Raw genomic sequence first — 21,582 nt, forward strand, 5'->3', positions numbered from 1 at the left:
GGTATTTGAACTGTTTTGCCAATTAAGGAATGTACACAATGTGAACAAACAGGGAGGATATCAAAACAACATGGTGCATTTCACCACGTATCACAGTCTGGTTATCAGCTTAAGTAAAAAAAAACCTGAATTTTTAACCTTTGTCGTCTTGCCTTCAAAACTGGGCTTTGATTCAATTCTGGATTACTTGGAAGCAACCACAAACAGCGCAGTGATTAATGAGAACAATCTTTTATTTGTGTTTTTTTTTTTTTGGGGGGGGGGGGGGGAGGAAATCTCATACTACATCCAAACAACCAGCACTGACTGGTGGGCTGGGCATCATCGACACTACTGATGCAGCAGGGCAGTTGATCAGTTAAGAGTCACTATAAGAGTTATCAACCACATCGGTGAAGATACAGGAGACTAAAATCCTGTTAGGAGACCAAACAATCACTGAATGAGGTGATAAAGGCAGATAAACCAACAAGGAGCGTATCAGTAGTGTGCACAGTCCATGCACAGGTGAGAAAACGGTCATGATGAAAGGTCAAGTTGGTCTGAGTGAACATCATGTTCAAGTTACTGAGCCACGTTTGTGAAATCCCCGGTCAAAGAAAACAGAAGTCTCTGTAGAAGAAGTGGATAGATGTGGGTCCGAAGACAGGTGCAAATAGCCGAGACTGGGGTTGTTTTGTTTTGTTTTTCCATTTGAAAAGTCTTTCTGAGGAACACTGAAGATCAAAGATGTTTCAAGGTGCAACAGATCATCCAAAGAAAGAAAAAAAAAACATTCAATAATACAGAACAACAACAATAAGAGGGATAATCATAATAATCATAACAATAATAATAGTTGTAATGGTAACTACTCATCATGGTCATTGGAGGATTAAAATCACACTATTACTAGTCGTCCCTCCCCCAGGGAACATAACATAGTGTACCATGCCCCTGTGTAGGTGTTGTTGGGTACACAGAGAAGTTCATAGATACAGTAAAAAGGAAGGAGCAATAACAGGATTGAAAAAGCACTAAATAGCAACAAGTTTCGTGGATCGACATAGGATCAACATTTTGGCTTTTATTTCTCCCAGAAATCTGAGAAATTAACACATTCCACTCAATGGGGGTACTCAACCCATCTCCTGGAATACATCAAATACACAAAATAGTAGAGGCCTATCCAATATACACAACAATTCCCCTCCCTTCCCCCCACCACACCCCTGTAATAATGCTAATTAAAGTGTGTTCAGTAAAGTAACAACGTGTGTTTTTACAGGGACGATTGATTACTACTGCAGAATATGTTACAACACTGAGATTGAACTGCTCTGTGCACCTTTCAGGTGCAAGAGAGTCACAAAGACAAAATGCATTGGGAAGAGTTTGCACATAACTGTCAAAGGACTGCCTGCAAGTGGGAGCAGACAGAAATAGAGACATCGGATATAGAAACAGGGGAGCAATTCAAAGAGAGGATGAAGAGGAGCAGAGTTACCCAGGGCATCACAACAGGCTTCCACAGGCTCGGGAAATATCTAAAAACACCAGAGCAGATTGAAAGCACTTCCACTGGGATAGTGAAAAAGTAAAAGAGCAATACACAGAAATATGGGCTAGAGGAAGATGTACCAGTCTCATAAAGTTAAAACCAAGGTAAAAAGAGCTAATATTGTTAGAAGGGGGAAGGGGGGGTGACGTTGTTCTAATAGAAAATAATATACGAGACTGGCCAAGAGGATAGAGCTGGGCTGTATACATAGTGTCTCTCATTCTGTCTCCCTCAAGCATCCCCAGTGACAGAAACATAAAAGGAAACAAATTAAGTGCTTGAATAAAATCCACAAAATGTCGAACTACACGTCTTTAAGATAATTTTGCTCTCTATATTACAATTGTTACATGCCTTCTCAACCCTGCTGCTGCATCCTGGCTATAATTATAAACACAAAAAAACAAAAACAAAACCATCGATGGCTGACAACCTGTTAAGCATCTCCTGACTCAACTATGATAAAAAGATATTTACCGCAGCTTTCCCCCATCTCTGTGTCCCCATCATGTAGAAAATATACAAAATTATTCTGTAATTTGCTCTCCCTCTAATTTTTCTGAAGTATTATAAAAATATACAATTCTCCAATAACAAAACTCTTAAAAGTCACATCTTTCATCTGTTAAATTATTCTCTCTGTCCGCCACTTTTAAGAGCCGACACCTCAACGAAACAAGACACCTGAGCTTCAATGCACAAACCTTCTCCTCGTCTTATACATTCATCATCAACATCATCATCATCATCATTATAATCATAATCAGCTTGACCCCCTTTATGTCCATCAGGTTACCCCAGAAATTCAGAGTCTTAGATTGAATCCAGCTTATATTTCTCCTCGTCCTAATTCTTCTCCGCGCTGCCATCACTGGTCAGCGAGACGGTTTTCGTATTTACTAAGTATGTTACGACACCGGCCCAGTTCCTTCCTCATCTCGGCCACTTCCTGTCGGAGGGCGGCGTTCTCTCGCTCCAGGTAGGCGGCGCGCACTGATATCTGGTTCTCCTTGAGACGGCGGGCGTCCCGGGAGCGCTTTGCCGCTTCATTGTTTTTGTGCCTCCTGCTCCAGTACTTCTCATCCTACAAAAGGACCGAAGAAAAAAAACAGCACATATGGATTATTCAGCATCCACCAATGCAATCCACTTATTTTTATTGGGGAATTTCACGATTATTAGGTATAAAATGTATAAAGAAAAGAATCAGTGAGTGTTCTGATTTGTTTCTTAAGAAGTGTGTAGTGTTTTTTCTAGCTTAACTTCTACAGCTATGTGGGTGTTTGGCAATGAAAAGACACTTCTTTGTCGTTGTTGTTTATTTGCATACCACATCCTCAGAATTTGGTTACTGGTTACTGTCTGACAGCAAATAAAGTAAGCAAACAACCTGCATGTGCCACACACAGCTGCTAAAAACTGAATTGCTGTCTTTTTTCTGGCTGTAGAATATTTTATGGACTTCCATAAACTACAGAGTGAGGATTTGCACAGTTTATGATTCTTTATACTCAGTTACAAGTCATCAATCTTATAACTTATACTGGGCTTTTTGTTTATGTAATCTCTGTTTTTATTTTGCAGCTCCTGTGTTTGTTGCTTGTCCATTATCGGATGCCCTCATTGTGAAACCGTTCTGCCTTTTACACTGTTTTCATTAAACTGAAGCGCTAACAATGTAAAATATAAATGCAGACCCAGGCGTGTGCTCATTTCTGATAAAAATAAATATATCAGGTAAACAGCTTAGCTCTCGCCAGTATTTTCCTCAACTGATCATTTTCCATGATCATAGCTGGATAATTGCCCCATTAGTCATCGGATAAATGAATCTCAAACAATGTGGACAGTGTATTAACCATTTGAGCCTCTCAAGGCTTTATCTCTGGTAAATCTAGATGGCATTTTCACTATTTTATGACATTAAAATCATTCGATACAAATTTTTAAAATAACCGATTTAATTACTATTTATCTGCTTTCAAACTACTTCAGTCTCAGGGCATAAACTGCATGTAAGCCACTTGCATCAATGCTGTGAATACCTCAGCAGCCTCACCTTCATGTTATCGGGTACCAGGATCTTGCGTGCCTTCTTGATCATTGGCTGGGGCTTGAGCTCATCCTCGCTGAAGGAGTGCCTTCGCGGATCAAAGTTCTGCTCTTCCGACGTGTTGGACATAGCCATGTCTGAAGAATCCATGTCAAACATTCCAATCACATCTGGCCCATTCCCAGTGGGTGTGAGCAGAGGCGGACAGGAGGATGAAGAGGAAGAAGAGGGTGACTCACAGGAGTCATTCATTCTCCTTTGACTCCCTAGAATTAAAAAGAAGATAAACCTAAGTACACTAAACACTTTGACAGTTTTAGTGGAAGACGTTTTGACACTTTTTGACAGATCAGCCACAAAAATAAAAAAAACAATATGCAGCACTCCATGATAACCACCAGATGGCAGCAGAGAGCTACATTGTTAATAAAAACAAACATTGCTTTGGCCTTAACCAAGAGTTGGCTGGTATTCAGTGAGCTTTCACTGGCAGATAAAAGATTTCATAGTCAAGGTAATGTTTAAAGTATACTACAATAGCAAATGCAATATAATTCAATCATGTAATCTACAAATATTTAGTGCACAGATTTGTGGATGTAACTAAGCAACAAGCTGTTTAAAGCAATACCTAAATTAATTAATTGAAAGCCAATGCTAGCTGTCTCAGTAAGATTTTAGCCATCTTGTGCCAAAAACATAGCTTCAATGCACCTTGGCACAGATTACCCACATCTTTAATACACTAATGGGGGAGTGGAAACTTTTTTTTCTTCAATATTTACCCTTATTTGTTTTGTCAGTAATGGAGGAAAGCATTTCATTATTTTTAAACAAGTGTTCACTTTGTTGAGATCTGATTACTGATCTTTTAACCTCTATGGATGGAGGTACTATCTATCTTTTTATCAGGGTGGAAAGACTTCATCATGAGATAAAGGTAACCTCTCAGAAAAGCTGTGCCATGTCAGAAATGGGTGCAGATTTCCTCTTCATTTCTTACCCATCTGTATAATTTATTATGCATCTGTCGATAATGGGAAACTAACATCAAATTAGTTCTTTATATGTCCCACTGAGTGTGCTACTGATAAAATAAAAACATAACCACAGTCTTGATGTGAATCCTCTGGTCCACAGGCTTTAAGAATATATAACACACAATCACCACTACACAAAACCTCTTGGCCCAAAGCATAACCTTGACAAGTTTTATCACATGAACTGCTGAAAATGTACTTGTGGACCAAAGCTCACAACCAGAACAAATGCAGATAGAAAAATCTATAAGCGGAAATGTTATATAATGTGTTCTCCCTCCTCTCCAATCCAGTTTCTTTAAGTGGGGCCGGTATAGGGTGATGTGCCAGCCCACCCCCCTGTAGGGCCAATGCACCTTACTCGACTGGCTTTTCTTTCAAAGAGCACAAGCCTCCATTAAACTTCTATGTGAATCCAGACAGCTCAGTCATCATCCTTGTTGTGAATGTATAAGCCTGTCCACATGCAAGTGAGGCAATTTAACAGAGATGTCAACTTGACTCAAAGCTCCTCTATGTGTTAGCTGGATACCTAACAAGGTATCTACTTAACACAGCACTGCAGCCTCCCAAATATGGACAAATATCAAACCCAGGGTGAATATAATGAATATTTAATGTACCGGTAGTTTAATAAAAAAAACAAGCCAGCAGGTTGTTGGTCTGTATGTGCTGCCAGCTGCTAACTATATTACCTGTGGATCTGTAGTATAACAGAACCTACAGCATGAGTAATGGCTATATAATAGACAGGTAATGTGAGGCCATATTTTGACACCAGGTGAACACCGTTCACTCACACTCCCTTGGCAATGCCTCCGTACTATAATAAAACTATTTAAAGTGGTAGATGCACCGGGGCACAATCAGCAGTCAGATCTACGTATTGCTGAAAGCTCTTGTGGATATGGTTAACCGAGTGTCGTGCTGCTTAAACCCAACAGCAGGAACTAGGTAGTGCCACCACCTGTTGTGGTGCTTTGTTGGAGTGAAAACCTAAAGACCCTGCAGTTTACTGCTACCTCTCACCTCTGACTTTCGGGCAGCTCTGGAACGCAGATTTGCCAAGGAGATTTGGTGCATTTTTCGTTCACATGTTTCCACCGTTAAATAACAGCAGGATTTCATTTTTGATTACATGGCCCGACATGTGCCCTCACACTTTCCAGAACTTGTACAACAGCATTCCAAGAAAGCCCAAAACCGTTGCGAAGGTAAACAGGGGTCATTCTCCTTGGTTACCTAATAATTGTTCATCGTTAGGCCGTCTGATATTTTGTGAGTACATTTGTGATGTTGCAGTTTAGCATTAAAAGGAGGCAAATAGCATCTAGACGTAATTATAAGACTTTAAACAAAGGGACATTGATCAAAATGCACAAGCCTTTATCATGCAGTATAAATGTCTTATCGGAGTTTATGAACGAGTGCTTTGTAACTGAAGGAGTGAATTAAAGGTCTTCAGTCAAGATCACATAAAGTATAAAGCTCCCCTCTTGATATCAGTGCACTTATTGTCATTCATTGGTGATCATATGTTCGGTGTGAAGTCCAGCAGGCACAGGGAAACTCTTCCTGTTGTCCCCCCCCCCCTCCTTCTCCTCTGTGGACTCCTCCTACACGTCTGCTGGCCCTGCCTCTAGTTCTCTCACTCCAGTACTCCCAGCCTCTGCACGTGTAATGACGCGTGCACATGGCTGTGGCGTGTGAAGTGGGGAGAGATTTAAAGACACGCAACCGCAAACACTCCACACACACTGCTGTCTCTCTCTCTCTCTCTCTCTCTCTGTGTACTGTTTTGACCCTGCTTCACAATCATTATTGGCCGGGAGTGAATGCTGATTGTGTTGTACACTGCAGTGCACAGATCACATGCCAAACTACACCAAACTCTCTTGTCATAGCTATGAAGTTGATTCATCAAATAGCTCAGGACTCCTTATTTTGCTTTACCTATTTTTTTTCAAGTTCTTCACTGCTCTTCAGCTTTTTGTTTTTCTCCCAATCAGTTTTTACCTTGCAGCCATGCAACCAAATGGTCATGGTTTCATGGTTAAGGTGCAAATTTTAAACTCTGTTTTCTTTTTAAAGCTTACTTTGTTTACATAACCATGTGATCTCACGGCCTCAGCTTGACCCCACAGTCACTGTGAAGCAAGAACAGTTGAAGTCCTGAATCATTAGCCCACACTCCACATAACCCTGTTTACATCACAACTATTGTTATTAAACCGAAAGGTCTGCTAGTCGACCAGCAGCAGGTGAAACTTTGTCAACTCTGAAAAGCTTGGAAACCATTTTCCACGACTGTTGCTGTGAGGTGATCTTGACAATCCCTAGATAATAACCAGTCTCTGCACTGGCCATAACAAACTAGTCGATATTAGTCAACTCACCATGCAGGCAGTCAGTTCCTCCTGGAAGATTCTGTGGCTGAGCCACCTCCAGACCGATGAGAGATGGAGAAGAAGAGGTAGAAGGTGGTGAGGATGAAGATCCAGGTGGGGATGAGGGTGGTAGGCACTGGGAGCTCTGGTTGGGCACAGCTGACTGCGGGCTCTGTGAGGGAATCTGGGCTGAACAGGAGCTGTTGTTGTTATTGTTGTTGTGCATGCTGCCCATTCCATTTTCAGTTAGAAACTCCTCCAAGTCCATATACTGAAGCTGGAAGAGGCCCCCATCCGCAGGCACAGTGCGATCCCACAAAAGAGGCCCCAGGAACTGGTTGAAGTTTCCTCCTCCATTTCCACCTCCTCCACAGCCATTACTGCTATTACTGTTGACTATTCCACTTCCATTCCTCATTGGGCACACTCCCAAGGAGTCCTCATCGAGGTCCAGTCTGTCTTTGTCTGCCAGATGGGAATAAAAAGCAGACTTATTAGTGGAATATAAAAATGACGATGCTTACTTTTGGTGTCACTTTAACAGGTTTCAGTGGACAAGAAGGTGGCCTTGGGATAGTTCACGCTTCGGCTGCTTTATGCTAAAAATCAGCTCTTCATATTTGCACAGAACTAAATGGCACTTCTACAAAATCCCCTTCTCCGCCTATCTCTCATACAATCACACACAGAAACACAGATGGGCCCAGATGGTAGCTGAATTGCAGCATTAACCAACAGCCAAAACCGATTTGCTGTCATAACGTATACACAAACTCCAGAACAAATCTCACAATAGCCAGGGATACATTTGGCAGAGAAAACGCACCCAGAACGCATGCTTGTATGGGTTTAGATTTACAGCTAAACCAAAGCATGTTATCACCCAGTGTAATCTAGATCCTAATTTGAAGTTGCATCAGGGATTATAATTCAGCTCATCTGGCCATGGTCACTGAGGAGTCATCCTGAGCACATGTCCTGGGGCATGAAACCTTTGTGGCCTTTACATATGAAAAATTACTAATAGTGGTACATATTTTTATACAACAGTAATAGTGGATGGAAAAGATTTATCCATGCTTTTCCACTGCGTAGAGAAGAAGGCAGATTATGCTGATAAAGCAACACTTTGACCTTTTATTAATTAAATTCACAGAAGGGTCTCACCTTTCGAATCGCATGAGTTCTTTAAACGCTGGTCTCCTTTCATGGGGTGCTGCAGGAGGGATTTCAGACCTGCCATAGAGTTGAGGTGCCCCCCTGTCAGGGAGCCTCCAGGTTGAGTACAGCTTCCAAACTGTGGGCTTGCCCCAGCTGGGAGGTCTGGGGTCGGAAGCTGGGAGAGTTGCCTGGACATCCTGGACCAGACGGGTCGCAGAAACACACCTGGGGCACTTGAAAGGGCTAGGCGAGCTGACAGGAGTACCTACCAATGGGACAAGCAGGCTGGATGACTGTGGCTGTGAGCACAGGAGGGGTGGGGTGGTGGGCAAATACAAAAAGGTAGTTTTGAGACTTATCTATGCAGAATAGAGCATCTGTTATATTGTAATTACAGTCATGACATTGGCATGGCATTATGTCAGAAAGTTTAAATTACACACGCAAACTCTTACCTTTCACTTGTAGATATAAAGAGTTCTTTATTTCCCTGCAAAAATATTTTCCTCGAAGTACTCCATTGCCTTTGGATGTTGTAGATGAAGCTGTTATTCTCGGAGAACAGTGTGGGAGGGACAGTCAGACCATCTGATTAGGAATACTGTCCATAATAAAACTGCAAAGGCGTGAAAATTCCGCACACACACTTTGCACGCACAAGAAAAAATATTACAGTAAAAACTTGAAGAGCGATATCCCGAGTTAGTGGTGCGGTAATTTAAAAAGAAATACTTATAATAATGAAAGAAGATCGCAGAGAGAGACTTCCTCCGTCAAAACAAAACTGTCGTGGAGAAAGAGGAGCATTAAAAAAAAACAGCCAGCGACGCGAGCTGTACGTGGTCAGATGACAAGTTGTATTGCTGCTTCTCTGCTGTCGCGCTCTGCTGTCCCTCGGTGGGGAGGGGGTGGTTGGAGAGGCTGGAGGGGGTCGTTTCCTCTTTCTGTCTGTACTTTTTTTTTCCATCCGGTGGATCCAGTCACGGGCGCACGGGCTCGGATCTGTGTTTGGGCCGCGCGACGTACTCCTCCTCCTCCCGTTTCTCTTTCTCTCAGCTGGAATGGACACGGGCAGTTCACGTGACGTCACACCTAGAGAGAGGGGCGGGGCCCGGCTTTAACCGATCTCTCAATTTTCGCCTAAATTATTTATGAGGACACACCTACCCCTCGTGCCACACCTCGAGGGGAGCAGCAGGTTGTGTTGTTTTTCCCGACAGGTACAACCACAATTATTTTTGTAAAAAAAATAAAAATCAAACAAGAAGCAGGAAATATGTAAATTAGTCTCAGCGTCACCATGGTGATGGGAAAGAAACCATGAGAAACAGCTAACTGTGCTGTAAGCTGGGGGTTAATGGCGCTTAGGCTCGCGCTCTCCGTTGGAGCATAATTTGGCTTTCTCTAATATTCAGGCACTGCTGCATGACTTTTCCAGCTTCCTTGTAATCCACGGAAAACGTGAGTGCGCCGTTTTTTCAGGCGAGAGGAACGCTTCTGCACGTTGCCTGCCGGCGTACAATAGCAGCTCAGGCTCACGTGTATGAGGCACGCGGAGACGAGGCCCGTCTGCTCACAGCTCGGGCACTGATAGGCCCGCGGAGAGCTGCTGCTCCGCCCTTGCGCCGGAGCCGATTGGGCAGAAATAGGTCGGACAAGCCCGCCCGCTCGGATTCCCTCCCGGTGCATGCTACTGCCGCGTGAGACCGAGCAGCTCGAAATACAAAAAAAGCGCGAGGGTTGTCTTGTCTACTGTACAAGTTGAAAAGCACATGCAAAACAATGCGTGCAGCAGGAATTCATCCCCTTTGATTTTTTTCCTCCAGAGTTAGACATGCAGAAGTTGACGTAAATAGATTACAGACAGACCAGCATACAAAAGACGCATTGAGTAATTGCATTTGAACAATATGCCCTGAAAATAAATAAGTGAATGCAACTGGAGGCAGGAGCACTGGAGGAGGAGGAGGAGGCAGCCCTGTGTTCAGCCCTGTCCCGAGAGTCCCTTTTTTTTAATGATTATTTTTCCGAATTAACCTATCAGACTCCAGTCTTGTCCAGCTGTGTTCTCCCAAGATTATAACCACGTGTCACCCCCACATAAAAAATATCAGAGTGGATGAATCATCATTTTTTGTGTCTGCAAGCAAGCCAGATCATCAGCATGAATTAAACCTCACAACACTTAAAGAGTTCTTAAATTAAAATATATATATATATATATATATATATATATATATATATATATATCTGCGGACAATTTATGCAAAATTAAATGCACAGAATGCACAGAAATCTGCTTATAAACCACATTAATTTCCAGAGGGGAAAAGGTGCTTTTAAATTAACTATGGGTTACTGAATCTGGTCGCTACAACAATCTTTTTTGTTTCATTAATCTGGAGCAGACAGCCACACAGCACCAGCGTCTCCAGTCCACCCCCTATCGCTGTAAAATCCATGTGACTGCCACACTCATCCCCACCAGGCCAAGAGCACACCATAAATGAGTTGCTTACTGCCATCTTGTGGAGCCAGAAGTGAGTTTTCTTTTTGTTTTTTTCTCCCCACAACAGTCATATGTGCAAGCTTTGATCAGTAAAAAACATTCTTCATCCTGGAGGAACTTGGCTGATAACATTAGTAAGTCTAAGCACTTCAATGAGCTTTATTAGTGTACCTACATGCTGATAACCACTTAATCCAAAGATTCATGTGAACGTCATCCTTGACTTTCACATCAAGTCATAAATGCACTTTACATGCCCTTTCAGAAACAACTCGCTCATGTTCGATAACTAGCAGTTTTTACCATTTCCTGGATATTGCAGTGCGTAACTCTGAATCAGAAATGAAAGGAAAACAAATAATTACACTTAAGGTTTATTCATTGCTGAAATATAATCAACTACTGACTTCTCAGTAAATAATGTGATAGAAATCTACTAAAACTATTATTTTTCTTTAGAAGAAGAAAAAAAACAAGGCTTGACAGGGGTATGAACATTTCATATGTGTGAATAAAGTGACAAGATGTATTTTGAACTTATTTTTCTTTAAAAGAAAAAAAAACAAGGCTTAACAGTAAGAATATGATTGCAGCTCAGCAAAAAGTAAAAAGGTAGAAGGGGTAAGTATAAGATTGGCATGAAGACTGATTGGGTTACACACATAAATACATGGAATATTACATTTGTTTCTATCATGATAGGTCCTTGTTTTAACACACCGTGAAGTACTGTAGAAATAATCACTGCTAAAAAGAGCATACAAATAACATGAGATAAACATGTGTTACAGTCCACTTGTTTAACCTGTTTTCAATCTCTTGGTATAAAAGCTAGGAAGATCTCAAATAAATGAAGTAAAGTGAACATCATAAGCAAGGCTTCTTGTAAGTTTTTCGTCATTTTGGCAGGAGAGGGGTCCTTGTAATGCTAATTACCAGCAACGTTGACATTTTATCTATGTGTGATTAAATCACTAGGGAATATAGAGTAACTTTCAAATCAGGTTTACACTACAAACTTCTGGGGATATACTGAATAAACCATCACATACTGTAGGAGTGATTTCACAACCTCAGCAAAAAACTTGACCAGAGAACAAACATGCACTGACAAACTATCAACAAAGGTCTTTGTCCCCGTGTCCCTACTCCTAATAAATGCACTTTACATTTTTAAAAAATCCTCAGAGCCTCTAATTGAACAACAACAAGACAAAATACACAGCAGAGACGTTTATCATACAGCAAGAGGTGTAGCGGGGCTTCTAGTTATGGGTAAGAGATACATTAGCAGGTCATTTCACCTAAACTGCTCTAGTAACTGCACAGTGTCAGCCAAGCATAGTGTCAATGCACTTAAGGGGTTAATTAATGATCCTATGGAAACAGTCACGTCTTTGAAAACACCTTCCAACATAATCTGGAAGAATTTCTGGAGATATTTTATAGGACACTCTACAGTAGTTGTTAACACACTCATTCTAATAGTCAGCAGAGTAGATGCAACAGAGACACGAGGCAAATTTTCCTTAAGGCAGCAGATGCCTTTTCAAGTCCCTTTTTTTTCTCTCACTTCCTATTTTAGAACTGAAACATCCCTCTTGTATGCCACTCTCTTCAGAAACCAGGAAGCTCAGTATCTGTATGGTCCCTGTAGGAATGGCATCTCCTCATGACCCTCACGGGTCTGTCTTTCTCCCGGTCTTTTTGAAAGCTTCAGCCTCTTAGCATCTCCCCTCTGCAGTCCTTTAGCCCTGCGGCGGCAGGACACTTTGTGCCTGTGAAGAAGGGTAGCGTTCCAAAAGCGAGCTGAGCAGCGTCGGCAGGAGAAAGTCCCTCTGGCACGGTGGGAAGCCCGATGAATGAAGACTGCCAAAGGCCTGTAAGACTGCTTCCCACACACACTGCACCTAAGTCGCTCCTGAGTGCTCAAGGCTTTTTGTGGGTGTTTAACTGCCATGTGGACAAGCAGCCCCGCTTTACGGGAAAACACAGAATTGGGGCATATTGGACAGCCAAAACGTTTCACAGGAACTTTGAGAGATGACAGGATCTGCACTTTCATTCCACCAGTGTTGACAAGCTTATACCCACCACCACCTGATCCTCCTCCTCGCCTAATTGTCAAACGAAGAGAGCCTTGTTTTTTATTCAACTGCCCTCTTATTGTACAACTGATCTTTCTCTTTCGTTTGATTTCATCAAATCTGACTAAATCTTGAGATTCCCATTTATTTCCCTTCCAATCTCTCCTGTTGGACTTTTTTTTCTTCTTCTTGTGTCGTCTCATGTCATCGTGTGACGACTGGACGTCGCAGTCGAGGGTTTGGTGGGGCTGGGTGCCTGACTGATGATGGGGATGATGGTGGGAGTGATGATGATGGTGATGCAGATGATGATGTTCAGTGGAGGGCAGTTCCGTGAGGGGCTGGAACGGGGCCGTGGTGTGAAGAGTTCGGCTACGGGATCCAGCTGGATATATGTGTTCTCCTTTAACTCCGGCTGGAGAATGCGGGTGTTGCGGGGGCATGACTGTAGAGTTGGGAGGAAGTGGCTGAGAGTAAGCTGGTGCCGCAGAGGCAGAAGACTGAGTAGCTGCAGCATCATAAAAGAGGGGAGAATAACCAACTGGTGGCTGTGGGGGTGCTTGTTGGTGGCTATGAGTGACAACACTTAGACTTTGCCCTCCGTGGCCTTCGTTGGAAGGTGCCATCTGAAGCAGTGCATTCGTGGCAGCCTCACTCTCAGAGGTTGACTGATTAACATCACTCCCACCTCGGTTGTCTCCAGACCCACTGTTGCTTTCTTGTGGGTTAGACTGTTCAGGGCGGGTCATGCCATGCTGAGACTGCTTGTGTCGAGTGAGGCTGTTAGAGTAAGCAAACGCCTTCCCACACACCTCACAGCAGAAGAGCTTTTCACCCCCACCTTCATGGACCGTCTGGTGATGGGCAGTCAAGTGAAAGTGGTGACGGAACGACTTCCAGCATATAGCGCAGGTGTAGAGTCGAGGTGGCGGCGGGGGCTGTGGTTGGGGTGGGGGAGGAGGCTGCGGCTGGGGGTTGGTGTCTTGAGGCTTGACGTCTTGGGAGTAGGGATAATAGGAGGAGGTGCTTGGTGCTTGGTTCTGGCTCCGGTCTTGGGCCACGCTACATTGAGGATTTGGGTTAAAGCTGTTAAGGTTCTCTGGAGCCGGTGTGGTGGGCACCTCTTCCATCTCCCCTTTCTGGTGGAGTTTACTGTGCCTCCTGAGGCTCTGGGAGTAACCAAACTCTTTCCCACAGATGCTGCATTTGTAATTCTTTGCCCCGGAGTGGACTGTTTGATGCTTGCTGAGGTGGAAAGCTTCTCTGAAATACTTCCCACAAACAGTGCAGTGATGGGGCTTCTCTCCTGTGTGGATGCGATCGTGCCTGCGCAGGGTCTCGCGGCGTGCAAATCCCTTACCACAGACACTACAGAGGTGAGTGCGTGGGAGCCCACTGGGGCCCATTCTGGGGGTGTACTGCCTACGTTTGGGGGGCTGTCCGCCAGCTGCAGGATCTTTCTTAGCTCTTGGTTTGCGGGGACGTTTTGGTTTGGCAGTAGGATTCTGCGGGTTGCTGGTCATAGCCTCTTGACTCCCACCACCTCTGAAATTCTTATCCATACCAGATGTGGATGAAGGTGAGCCCAGAGGTCCTAAACCAAGACCACCTAGCAGACCTCCTATGATGTCTCCCCTGTCATCCCCTCTATTTCCACTGTTACTAGCTGCTGTTATAGCAGAGATTGCATTATTCACAGAGCTAGTGACATCATCTTCTGAGTCATCCAGTAGAGAAGAGAGGGGCAGGTGGGGCTGTTGCTGCGGATGGTGGTGCTGGTTGTGGGTCTGTGAATGTGGATGCAGTGTTGGCGCCAGGGGTGCCTTTCTCAGAGCTGGGCCCGCCATCCCACTTCCACATGGGGAGGCACCAGAGTAGCATGGAGATGGATTACCTTGAGAACGGTGGTCATCATGGTAGCCTGTGTAACGATTCCGAGAGTAGTCAGTGGGGTATTTACCATCTGCTCTGTCCCTGTCATTTGAATTCCCTCCCCTTCCAGAATGAAACAGACCATCACATCCTAAACCTGATTTTGGTTCTCCTTCCCTCACAATGATTACACCATCCTCTTCCTCAGTTTTCCCATAAATAACCCCTCTATTGCTTTGATAAGTTCCCCCTCCTCCATTACCTCCTCCACCCCCTCCCTCGACTCTGTCCTCACCATCAGTTCCTGTCTTGCTGCCCCGTTGTTTGGGTCCCCTACCTGGCTTGCCGCAGGTGCCTGAGGCAGCATGGTTGAGTAGAGAGGTGCTCTCACGGAAGGCACGACCACAGGCGGGACATCGGAATGGCTTTTCCTCATGTATCTTCTCATGCCGTGTCAGTGACTCTCTACGATTAAAAGCCCGAGAGCAGGTGGAGCAGCCATATGGGCGGGCTGACGAGTGTATAACACCATGTTGCAGGAGATGCCCTTTTTTCTTAAAGCCTTTGCCACAATCAGGGCAATGAAATATTTTGTTTGGGCTAGAACAAGAATTGGAAGAGGGTTGGGGAGGTTCTTGGGTCGAATGGGGAAGGCTTGGATCAGACTGTGTTTTTATGTGAACAGGGTTTGGGCCAGTAGTGGCAGTATTGCTAGTACCTGCTGCGGTTGGCTCATGCATGCGCATATGCCTGCGAAGGCTTGAAAGTTGAGGGAAGCTTTTGCCACACTCTCCACAGCTATAAACTGGCTCTGTGTCAGACTCTGTGGTGTTGGGTTGCATTGAGCTCTGGTTATCAGATTTAGAAAGGTGAGAATCATTAGTAACCAGTACTGAGGCAGCAGTGGAAGACGGAGCAGAGGAGGAGGAAGAAGAAACTACTGATGAGGATGAAGATGATGAGGCAAGCAGGGATGACGGTTCTCCACCCATGTTTGACATACCCACCCCGCTCCCAATTAAAGCTGGCGGCTGACCATGATTTAGCCCCCCGTTACTACTAGTGCTGGGATTACCACTGTGGCTACTGTGCCCATGGTTGCTACTGCTACTACTGTTGTCAGATTTTCTCTGTGGCAAATAGCCGGCCATAGCTTTCTTCCTCCTACTGCTACTGCTGCTGCTATTACTACTTCCACCTCCGCTGCTTTCCCCTTTACCGTCATCCTTAGACAAAGATAAATGAAGCGGCAAAGGTAGGGGCAAACCTGCTTCCTGCTGCATCAGAGAAGCTATCTGATTTGACGATAGTACAGGAATGCCCTGGAAGTCAAAGCCGCCCAGCGATGAGGGCTGAGAGCCTGGGTGGAGAGGGTGATGAGGATGAGAATGAGAGTGAGGATGAGAAAGGGTGTGCGGTGGAAGCTGGTGCTGCTGGGGTGGTTGCTGTGGAGTCTGCTGTGGCTGGGGAGTAGAGTGGCCATGAGTGTGAGAAGAGTGCAAAGCAGGAGGCGGAGCAAGGCTAGTACTAGGCTCCCCGCCTGTCTGACTTAAGCCAATGCCTAAATGGTTATGAGTTCCCTGTTGAACAAGAAACTGTTCTAAACTAGCATTAGCAGGCACCCCAGAAAGAAAATACTGATTAGCGGCTAACATGCAACTAAACTGTTGATGAAGGCTCCGTGCATCAGACTGGGCCCCAACCAACTGGTGTCCCAATGAGCTGACTGCACTGCTGCTAGAAGGGTTATTAGAGGTTGCCACAGAGGTTGAAGGGGAAGGAGAAGAAGAGGAGGGGCCAGGTGATGCCTGGGGGACAGAGAGGCCGGGATGCAGAGGAGGGGGGGGTGGAGGTGCTGATGTTACTAATCCTCCTAATCCCCCAGCGCTCCCACTACTGCTACTTCCCCCAGCAAAGTGCTCAAAGCGGCCTACACCTGGGTGTAACTGCTCCTGTGCTAGTGCTGCCTCAGACGGGTGGAAAGAGCGCAGGAACTGTGGATAGCCTGAAGAATGGCTTGAGCTGCTGCTGCTCATCTTGCTTGACTTTGAACGAGAGCTCTGAGATGAGGAAGGCTGTTGTTGTAAAGGTGGGGGAGGAGGGGCACTCATCTTGGCAAAAATGGAGGCAGAATCAGAAAAGGCGTTACCTCTAGACCCCTGCAGGGGGCCCAAGCCAAGTCCAGACAGAAGAGCTCCAGGGGACTCAGCCTGCTGCTGCTGCTGCTGCTGGAGTTGATGCTGGTGAAGCTGCACTTGCTGCTGATGCTGTAGTTGCCGATCTAAACCAAGGCCTTTGAATTGGTGGGCCTGGTGCCCACTTAACATCTCTATAATGTCCAGATTGTATTTTCCAAATTGGAACATTTCCCACTCACTGGCACATGGGGATGCAGGTGCCAAACCTCCAGCACTAGGGGCGGCGAAAATGATCCCACCACTGACTGGTGAAAGACAAACTTAACCCTAAGGGTGAAACTAACCTACGACTTCTTTTTCAAGAAATACTTAAATGATAGCTTAAAACTAAAAGTTCGTCTCTCCAGATTGTTTAGGTCTGGTGCTGCTACTCTCTGTTGATCATCCACTGCCCACGCACTACTTCCAAACTGAGAGGGGTAGCCGAGACGACAATCTGATGATCAGACGGTAAAACGTGTCTTTTGGCAGGTAGATAAGATCCACCTAATTTTAAAACTTGCTTAGAATAGTTTTTATTGAGAAGCAGTTCAAATGACGACTTCTTGTTTCCTTTACTGCGCTCCTTCACCTAAGCAAGATTCCTCATCGGTGTTCAGCCAAGAAGTTCCTACAGCTGAAAACACAAAATCAAACAGGAGTGAAAGTCATAGCATTACTACACAGTCTATAAATGTATTTAAAATTCACTTATGCCCCTTCTATAACAGTCCTTTAATTTATTGAGGTGAATTTGTACATGCTTAAATCTCAGCCTCAAATTAAACTGCAGCAATACACAGACTATAGTGAGGATGACACAACCCACCAACCTGACTTTAAGTAGCCTTTACTTTTAATAAATATGGCATTTATACCTAAAGTGAATACTTCTTATAAATGGAAACATTTAGTTGAGATGTGACCAATATACAACTACTGCTGTTAGGCTGGAAAAGTGAAGGTTTCTACTGGTATTAGGAAAAGAATCAATTAACAAATCAAGCTTAGCATTTCACAGCTACTGAGCAAACTATTAAATACATTAAACATTTTACAATTTGTAATGACTTACCGGTATGTAGTTCTTGTGGACTGCAGCACAACTAGAATTGCTGCATAAAGGCCAATTCCTTTATTATTAGACTCATAATTGCTACAGAAGACAAAGTTATTTTTTAAGCATTTTTAGTGTCTATGCTTACAGGTGCACGGTATGAAACTAGGCAGATTTTTATCTAACCCTTTAACCCTAACATGCTGCAGCAGTTTGTGAAGAATCTCGTGTGTTTTACATTATGAATGCAGCATTTGCGTCTCTCTAATAACAACAGTTACTCAGGAAGATGTAGAGAGAGAGAGAGACATGTGGCAGTGTTCCACGAAAAACCACATCACACAGCAGATTTCTTGGTTCTGGTTAAGAGCAGGTGTGTCTGTGTGTAAAAACTGGTTGTTTTGACTTCTTAAAGCCTTACATGACACGGATTATATGTTATTTTTACTGACTACTTGAGTAAAGTGACTTCTCTCCACCAGTGGTGAAACAAGAAAGACATTTTGCATTACTTTTAACCTACACTACTTAGACACTAGCCACTTCTTGCTATATTTTACCATGTGTTCTGTAAGAATTTACAACTTCAGTAACAGTTTTCGCATTGCAATCTCTTTTACATAGTGCAAGAAAACACGAGACGGCGTTTATTGTAAACGTACAGTCAAATGTAAAACTGAGTACACAACATGATTCAGTAGCTTGTGGTGCCACCTTTAACAGTAATAACTTTAAGTAATCATCAGTATGCGCTCATCAGTCTCTCACATTATTGTGGAGAAATTTCAGCACAATCTTTATTACAATATGGCTTCGGTTTATTTAAGGTTTGTGGGCATTCATTTAAGCACAGCTCTCTTGAAGTTGTGCCACAGCATTTCAATCATGTTGAGCTCTGGACTTTGGGCAATTGCAACTAGGGCTGCCACGATTAGTCGACTAGTCACGATTATGTCGGCTATCAAAATCACTGACGCGTCGTTTGAAGCTTTGTAAGATTCCAAAAGCTAGTTAGTTTTAATATTACTCTTATTATTCTTTCTGGGTCACAAAATAAATGTTTAATAGTCGACTAATCGCAAAAATAATCGGTGACTAGTCGACTATCAAAATAATCGTTTGTGGCAGCCCTAATTGCAACGCCTTGATTCCTTCCTTTTTAAGCTGGTGTGCTTGGGATCATCATCGTGCTGCAAGACCCAATTTCAGCCAAGGACAGGTGGCCTCACGTGTGACTCTAGAATACTTTGGTATACAGAGGAGGAGTTCATCAACTGAATGGCTGCAAGGTCTCCAAGTTTTGTACATGAAAAACAAACCCAAATCTTCAACCCTTCACCACTGTGCGTGACAGCTGGTATGAGGTGTCTGTGCTGATACTCTGTGTTTGTTTTCCACCAGGCAATGTGTAAACACACACCTGAATGACAGACCAGAAAACTGCCAAAATGTCTGCTTTTACAGCTTCTTACCCTCTTAATTCCTATGGATACAGTAAGGGTGTACTTAGTTTTTCACAGGACTAGTACGACTCATTAAATCGCTCTTGTTCTCATGGCTGCATTTCAGAAGGTTTCAGGGTTTTCAGTAGAACTCAATCCTTGTGATAAGAGAAACTTCAAAGATGCAAATTAGATACAAATTAATTTAATGAGGTTATTCACTCTTAAGAATCCTTTTAAAGATAAGTTTCTGTATAACTTGAATCATTAGACACATGGGAGCCTGTTAGCCAATTATCAAGACTTCACTTTCCAACATTAAACTATTCCATCATTTAAATGCAAATAAAACTGCCTTGCAAAAAAATAAAATTTTCATTCAAATTTGGCAATAAGTCATGCACGTTTTAGCCCCAAAATGTACAAAACCAACAATGCTGACTTAGATATTTTAATGTTATTGTGTCAATTATCACACAATTCAAATGTTAGTTTTAATCTTAAAGGTCCATGAGCAGGTTATAATATACATAAGGAATGTTTTTAAAAAGATTAATAGTAATGATCAATTACCTGAGCAGGTATGATGGATGTAATTACACAGCAACAGTAGGTGTATAGTACCTTAATACAGATCAACAGGGTGGCTGATCTGCAGATACATACATATATTTCTTATTAGCACTTTTATTTTTACTTCTTTACGCTTTATGTGATTTTCTTGTGCCTCGGGCAGCAATAAACTTAAACCAATCTAACCTCCACTACCAACAAGCATGGGCACAATCTGCATGGCTTATTAAAACAAGTAGGCATAAATGGACGTTGCAATAAAAAAATAGTATGAAGTTGTTCCAATTTATTCGAATACTTGGATGGCTTAACATGAACTGTCTACGGCAGATTCACTCACTTTGCTCACCTCTTAAAAAAATCTTACCGTTTCCTCTAATTGATGCGATGAAGCTAGAGGGGAGTGAGCTCCCCGGGCAGATGAGGAAGATAATCTATCGCACATTTGACTGCCTCTCATTTTATAATGCACCTCGGCAAGCCTGTAAAGAAGGGCAGAAAATGCTCAAATTAACACAGTGACGCTGTACAGTGTAAACATTAGCAGTCCGTTACAGGCGCCAGTTATAACGGATGCACTTGAGGTGGCATCCTGAAATAGTATTGGCTAACATTTGGAGGAAAGTGCGGGGAAGAAGAAAAAAAAAAAAACACACACACACACACACACACACACAGAGAAAACATTGGAAGCGCTTGCATGCAAAACTTCACGGTTCTCCTTAGCATCGTATTTTACACTGGCTCGGCGTGTTTAGCTGTTTGCTGCCACACACACGCAGTCTACAAAACCACATAACCGACCGACCGCTAATGTTAGCCGTCATTTTAAACCACAAAAATACAGGCACGCCGACTGCCGTTAACACTGTGATGCTAGCGTTAGCATATACATCTGCGTAACCTATAATCGGCAAATGTTTACCTACGCATCCAGTTGCAGGGCACAGTTGCAGACGGATGAGGCCTGTCACGCCTTCTTCTAACCGCCTAGCTAGCTATCGTCCGCTTCCATTTCTGCGTGCTGTTTTCCAGTCGTTAGCCAGAGCCATTTTCACTGATGCTGAGCTGGGTGAACGCTTGCACAGTTCCCCCCAAGAAATCGACGCCGACGGGTACCGCAGCCGCCTCCTCGCCATTTGATTACGACATGTTGCGCTGTCAGTGAGCTTTTGCTTGATGTTTCGGCGGCCGAGAAAAATTAGGATGCTCGGTGATAATATTTTTGGGTAAAAGTGAGTGACGTGTGCTCCCTTAACATTGGTCCTTTCCGGCCCTTGTAATATTTCCGGGTAGCAGCAGCGGGGCTCACAGACGGCGGTTTAGGGCTCACAGCGGATTCAGCACCTTTGGTTGCATGCTGGGCTAAAAGATGAGCATTTTCACATTGCCTGCTACATCAGGGTACAGACCCTGTGTCATTGTATTACAAGTTATCAGTATCCGTGAAGCACTTTACCCCCCCCCCCCCCCCCAAGCTCCAATATGCATGCCTTGGAGGCCTAGAAATAGTTATTATGTTATGCTACACAGGGCATTGAAAATATATAAAATTAAGTGAAATTAAAAAAAAATATTTTCCCACTGGTGATTTAAGCTGCTATGATTTTGTGGATTTTTCTCCAGCTGTCCTGCAACCTTAAAATTGGATGAGCGGTTAAGAAGATGGTAAATGAGCCGGTAC

The 21,582-nt window shown here is 43.7% G+C and overlaps 2 protein-coding genes across 5 annotated transcripts; both read right to left on the reverse strand.

The window, feature by feature from the left end:
- Window positions 1-264: 264 nt before the first annotated feature.
- On the reverse strand, window positions 265-9,219 carry dbpb (D site albumin promoter binding protein b). Its single transcript, XM_085365552.1, has 5 exons — window positions 8,637-9,219; window positions 8,188-8,480; window positions 7,030-7,485; window positions 3,600-3,859; window positions 265-2,624 (listed from the first exon to the last, which is right to left on the reverse strand). Exons 2-5 carry the CDS (start codon window positions 8,375-8,377, stop codon window positions 2,409-2,411), a joined length of 1,122 nt encoding a protein of 373 aa, XP_085221678.1. The 5' UTR covers window positions 8,378-8,480; window positions 8,637-9,219; the 3' UTR covers window positions 265-2,408.
- Window positions 9,220-11,263: 2,044 nt separating this feature from the next.
- LOC146622948 (uncharacterized) lies at window positions 11,264-21,163 on the reverse strand. 4 transcript variants are annotated; one of them, XM_085366484.1, is made up of 4 exons: window positions 20,824-21,163; window positions 20,266-20,380; window positions 16,799-17,463; window positions 11,264-14,698 (listed from the first exon to the last, which is right to left on the reverse strand). In XM_085366484.1, exons 3-4 carry the CDS (start codon window positions 17,013-17,015, stop codon window positions 12,324-12,326), a joined length of 2,592 nt encoding a protein of 863 aa, XP_085222610.1. In that variant the 5' UTR covers window positions 17,016-17,463; window positions 20,266-20,380; window positions 20,824-21,163; the 3' UTR covers window positions 11,264-12,323. The 4 variants fall into 4 exon arrangements, with proteins under 4 accessions (XP_085222610.1, XP_085222608.1, XP_085222609.1 ...); XM_085366482.1 differs by adding an exon at window positions 19,899-19,977 and having other exon boundaries at window positions 11,264-17,463; XM_085366483.1 differs by having other exon boundaries at window positions 11,264-17,463; window positions 20,828-21,163.
- Window positions 21,164-21,582: the final 419 nt, after the last annotated feature.

The sequence above is a fragment of the Diplotaxodon limnothrissa genome, linkage group LG11 (assembly GCF_057381915.1).
Source record: "Diplotaxodon limnothrissa isolate DT_005_m linkage group LG11, D_limnothrissa_male_GT1.1, whole genome shotgun sequence".
In the NCBI taxonomy this organism is placed as follows: Eukaryota; Metazoa; Chordata; class Actinopteri; order Cichliformes; family Cichlidae; genus Diplotaxodon; species Diplotaxodon limnothrissa.